General features: G+C 48.5%; 1 protein-coding gene across 1 annotated transcript in view; it reads left to right on the top strand.

Annotated features, from left to right (window-relative positions):
• RAP1A (RAP1A, member of RAS oncogene family) overlaps positions 1 to 5,265 on the top strand; it is a 20,157-nt gene extending 14,892 nt beyond the window's left edge. Inside the window, exons 7-8 of the mRNA XM_010156382.1 lie at positions 2,382 to 2,497; positions 4,544 to 5,265. Of these exons, the coding sequence (XP_010154684.1) occupies positions 2,382 to 2,468 (87 nt within the window). The 3' untranslated portion in view covers positions 2,469 to 2,497; positions 4,544 to 5,265. The remainder of the gene's footprint in view (positions 1 to 2,381; positions 2,498 to 4,543) is intronic.
• The last annotated feature ends 350 nt before the right edge of the window (positions 5,266 to 5,615 follow it).

The raw sequence follows: 5,615 nt of genomic DNA, 5'->3' as shown, positions 1-5,615 counted from the left end.
CCTGCTGCGTCTGGCTGCTCGAGCAGACGGCCCATCACGGCCCTTCTCTGCTAGGCCACCAACTTTCCGGGGCCGTGTCCCACCGTACAGCTGCCTAAGCCGTTCCCCGTGTGTCAACGAGAAACACCTCTGCAATCGGTGTGCCTTTTGCTGCTGCCCGAGGTGGTTTGGGGCTGCTGAGGGAGCTCTGCCCGACAGCAGGCACTGGTTTTTATTATCTGGCTCTGACAGAGGCCATGTTTCCAGCCACGAAAGCGAAGGTGACCCTGTTGAGCATAGCTGGTTTGGTGCCAGGAGATAACAGGGACCGTTTAGGAGGCTGTGTGATAAGCAGGAGCAGTCGGAGCTTGGACTGGGCCCAGCGTTCACTGGGCAGCGAATGGGACGTGCGCAGTGCTGCAGCTACGCGCTGGAAGGGACGAGCTGCAGGTCCTGCAGCTGGGATTAGCCTAGCTGTAGAGCATGCCAACCTAACCCGGTAAAGGTAGCTCCCCGAGCCCGGCTCCTGCCAGAAGGGATCATTCTGTGCGTGTCTGAGCTGTAGGAAAACTGTTAACGAAGAAACCAGTGGCTCAGTCACCGAACAGCTCGCTGTGGAGTGTACCAAACTGGTTTATTTGTATTTTCAGAGTTTGTGGTAGAGACTGACCTCTCGTCAGCCAGGGGTGCCTCAAAGCTCTCCTGAGAGTGGTGCAGGACAGGGGATCCTCTTGTAGGCAGGTCTGTCCCGCAGCAAACGCACGCCCGTGGTTTACAGTCACCCTTAATGTGTGAATCCTGTGTCTCTCTATTTCCCTGTCCTGTCTCCTGCCTCTAGTGAGACTCAGATCCCAGAGAAGAAAATCATCTGGTTTTATTGAGATCTTAATTTTCTGGCTTTCTGCCAGTTTATATTGTCTGGTCATGAAGAACAGAAAAGCTGAGGAAATGAAAGAGAAGAAGCACTGTCAGTCGAGCACCTTGCTGCACTGGTTATTTGTGCTGCTGGCTCCCAGACTGGGGAAGCGTTTGGGTTTTTCACCTACTTTTGCACTTTCTGACTTTGTTAAAATCTGGGCAAAGGTGGGATAAATCTCTATGTGCATTTGCTGAAAGTGCAAGAAGCTTTTCGTGCTTATCGGCAGCTTCTAACACAGGCGAGAGTCCGTCTCAGTGACAGTGCTTTAGGTGTCTTACTGGTGACCTGTGTGATGCTCTTCCACCACGTGGGCTTTTCCTAGGGATACTGGCATTCCGGAACCCTTGCCACTTCTGTACTCACAGGCAGTACTAGCACTTCAGTGATCTAACTTGAGATTTGGGGTTTTTAGAGGGATTTTTCCCCCCTGCCATAGCCCTGGGAAGGTGAGAGGGGTCTGCCTCAAAACATGCAAAGATCTCACAAATTCAGACTCCTCCTGCACATCATAATCACATCCAAACCATCTTGTTTATAAAGGCTTAAATGCTGAATGCTGGTTTGCATCTGCATGGAAAATGCCATTTACTAATTGGTTTCTCCTACAGAAACTTATTAGTTGTATCGCACCTGTCCCCTTTTGAAGGGAGGGACAAGGTTGTGTCCGTTGGAGAGTACAAACTGCTACTCGTGCCCGAGGCTGACAGCAGAAAACTGCAGCAATCAGCTCGGGAAAGGAGTAGTGTGAGCAGCTCAAACGCTGTTATAAGATATTTTACACACGAGCTGGATAAAGCCACTGTGATGTTCATTTCATTTGAAATTATTTAACTGCACTAGTGCTTTTTCATGTAGGTAAGAGCCAGAAAACCTTAAATTTCCAGTTGTTGGAATTTGTTATAAGCTGTTTCTTTGTCTTCCTTGGAATCAACAAGGATTTGTGAGCTGTCAGCCCCTGCAGGAAGGAAAAAAGTAAACAAGGACAAGGGTGGAGCTTTCTGAAGGTTTAAATATTTCTCCTCAATACCGTGACACAGCTCCAAGCATTTTTGCAGAGCTCATTCTGCTATAAATGGGTTGAGTATTGCTGGGAAAACCACTTGCAGCAGAAGCATTCACAAGAAACTTGTCTCTGCAGCTGAAAGTGGCCCCTGTACTCATCCCCTTCCGGAAACCTCCAAGTTCAGGGCAGATGTTTTGCTTCTCCTTGCCTATTTTATTAAGAAACTCAGAAGATTAGACCAGGCAAAGAGGTGAAGTGATTAACAGCTTGAATCTGTTTGGCCTTTGGGCACCTGCAGCCTGCAAGAGTCTTGTTCCTTAGCAGTTGCTTTAGAAACACGTTTAAGTGATCGCAAGCACTTTAATTGAATTTATAAGACTGTGGCCACCAAGAAAGAGTATCAGCTTGCCAACCTGCCTAATTTTTGACACTTAGTGTTTTATCACTTAGATTTTTCAGTCCGTTTTTTTCCATTTTCAGATCTTTTATGACCTGGTCAGACAGATAAATAGAAAAACACCAGTGGAAAAGAAGAAGCCTAAAAAGAAATCATGTCTGCTGCTTTAGACTCCCGTGGCGCAGCAGCTCTGAGCCAGGTAAGGGCTGTCTCAATTCTACCTACAGCTCAGGTGATCGACTGTGAGCTGCTCCCAGCAGAGAGGGACTCACTCCCTTGCCCTCCACTCCCCTTCCGTATACTCCCAAATATAAAATTCCTTCCCATTCTGCTGCCTCTGTTGGCCTTTTGATGTCAGTTCTACTGACTGACCCGGCAGAGAAGTGTCTGCTGCTCTGCCTTTCCCCTTTCGCTTGGGCTGGTGAGCGTGACAGAGGAGGAACTAATGGAGACAGGCAAGAGGTTTCCTTTTTACTCTTGCAGGTTCTCTGTCTGTCTTGTGACACCCTGCTCTGAGCCACCATGGCTCAGTTTTGCTTCCTTTTTATCCTCTGCTGGAATTTAGTAGCATCCATGTAACTCATGTTCTTGTTGCAGCTGCTGTCTGGGGCCTAGGTGATAGGGGACAATTGCAAATCGGTGGGGGTGGGACATGGATTTCAGTGGCACAGAAAGAAAAAGCTGCCCACTAAAAAAAAAAAAAATCAAAACGAAAACAGAAAGCCACACCAAGGTTGGACATAGCTATAAATAATCTCCCTGCGTATCTTGGCTGGGTAGTCTGTGTGCTTACGGCTGTACTGAAAGAAAACAGCATTTCTGAGGCTTCAGGTGTTGGACAGGCACTGTCTCGGCCGCCCCGCGAGCGGTTAGCATGGCTCGGAGGCAGAGGAGGGTGCCGGGTAGGCGGCCCGTCTCGGCACCAGGCAGCAGGAACAGGCCAGCAAGCCCTGGGAGCGCAGCAGGGCAGCGTGGCAGCTGCCCCGAGGGAGCAGTCAGGGAGAGGCAAACCCACCGCAGGGCTCTGGCTGTGCCGCTGACTTCATGCTGGGGGATGCACGGGCTGTCAGAGTCTGATGGCCTCTGTGACCCGACAGAAATGTTATCTAAGTGCAGTGTGGCTGGCAAAGCAGCCCCAGTGCTCTCGTCCTGCGGCGTTCGAAACAACTCCTGGTCGTAGAAGGATTTCAGGGATGAATTCCTGAAAAGCAGCGGCTCTTTGCCTTCTGCCAGATCTGAGGGTCGTGCTGTAGATGGCCGTTTGCGTAGCCTGGGAGTGCTTGAGAAGGTTAAGTGGCGGTATGCAGTCAACCTGGCTTCTAAGGACTTGCTCCTTACTGATTGATGAGTCTCTTATCCTGAGCTTTGAATGCCAGAAAATAATAGCTTAGGGTGTGGGGAAACAATGGCTTTAGGAAAAGAAATTGAAGAGCAGGTCTGAAGTGGCTTTTCCTGTTCCTCAGGTGATATATCTGAATTTAGCTAGTGTGGTGGCAGCCAGGGTGACTTCTTGGAGCTGGGCTTTCCCAGCCCCGGGCAGGACGTGCTCCCTGCCAGGCTCAGCCCTCGCCCTCCGGCCCGGGATCCTGCGCTGCAGAGCCCGGCGTGGGCAGCACGGAGCACTGAGCGACCGGCCCTGCTGAAGGCGTTCCTGCGCTCCGGCCGTTGCTGATGGGACAACGCTGACCCGTGCCCCTCAACCTGCTCTGGGTGGTTGAGACACTTCGCGGCGTCTCCCCATTCTCTGTGAATCTCTTCCCAGCTCATTGCCTGCTTGTTCCAGCTGGGATAGAGCTCCGAGAGGTCTCCCACGTTGCATTTAGGAGCGACTCAGAAATATAAAAGGTTAAAGCCCTCTCCCATGAATTGCTCATCCACTGTGATTCCAAATCCCCGTGAAGGCTGCGTGGTGGAGCAGAGGGGTTGGAAGGGCTCTGTCGTTCTCACAGCACCGGGGCAGGGTGGCGGCTGTCCGTCCCGGCTCTGCGGCGCACGGTGACAGAACAGCTCGTTTCGGAGGGTTACAGCTCCCCAAGTCGCTTGTCTGTGCCTCCCAGCTCGGAGGGCGGTAGGGACAGACCCCGGTACTGGCTGAAGACAAGCTCTCCTTGCTAACCGCTGCGTGTTCTCACGCGCCGGGGCGCGGGCTGATGTCGGGGGAAGCTTTCAGGCCTTTGGTGGAGGTGGTTCATCTCGTGGGGAGGATGAGAAACATCCCTCCATCATCTTCTCTTGCTTTTTCTAGATTGCAGGAATGAAGAACTGTTGCCTAAATGGAAAGTGCCAGCATTCCCGACTTCAAAACCTTATGGAAATTAATAACATATCTGAAGAAGCTTCTCCTGTTTTTATATACCATGAGAAGATTTAGATCTTAAAATGGTTTGCACACAGTCCCTGGAAAAAGAAATTGCTCTGTGTATCTCTCTCGGAAATTTGAGACAATAGTACTCCTCCTTTGCAATAGCAATTAACAGATGTGAAAACAAATATAATTGACTCTAGTGTATGATCCTACAAAGGAGCATGGATGCATTTCAAACGTTAGATATTGCTACTACAATTAAAATTTCATATTGACCCTTTTATCTTAATTTCTTGTCATCGAGCACTAAAAATGTTCCACCGTTACATTTTATATCTACAAGCATAGATATGTATTATCTGAAATTTCCCTTTGAACTCACTGCAACAAATAACTTTTTGAGTCATTGACTTCATTTTATATTTAAAAGTTACGGAATATCATTATTTTCATTCTGCCATTATATTCTCATTGAAAATGTTTGTGCATAATGCTTTGGAAAAATGGGTCTTTTATAGGAAAAAACTGGGATAACTGATTTCTATGGCTTTAAAAGCAAAAATATATAATATACTAAACCAACTCTAATATTGCTTCTTGTGTTTTACTGTCACAGATTAAATTACAGCTTTTACGAATGATTAAATTTTAGTACATTTTCATTTTGTTTCTGTGTTTTTGTTACGGTTCCCAGGCTTTGGTTTTTATCCATGTTTTGTGAATTCCTCTTCCATTCCGGTAGATCAGGGATTGTGTTACAGCGCATACTCCCAGTGTGTCGTTCTGCCGACGCGATGTCTTCACCCACCCTCCTCGTGGGATGTATGTAATCGTACCGTACAGAAGGCTACTTTTCATTAGCTCTGTGTATTCCTTTGAATGTTTCAAGACTGTATTCTGCTGAAAACACTTCCTCTGTACGATTACTTTTATATGTGCAACGTTGGTTTGCTGTTGTATCGAGGTCTGACCGTTCCTACCATCCTTGGTTTCGCTCCGTCACGCGCGCGGG

This window comes from Eurypyga helias, unplaced genomic scaffold, assembly GCF_000690775.1.
Source record: "Eurypyga helias isolate BGI_N326 unplaced genomic scaffold, ASM69077v1 scaffold41857, whole genome shotgun sequence".
Lineage (NCBI taxonomy): Eukaryota > Metazoa > Chordata > Aves > Eurypygiformes > Eurypygidae > Eurypyga > Eurypyga helias.
Note: the sequence above shows the minus strand (reverse complement) of the source record. Positions and strands in the feature narration are given on the sequence as shown.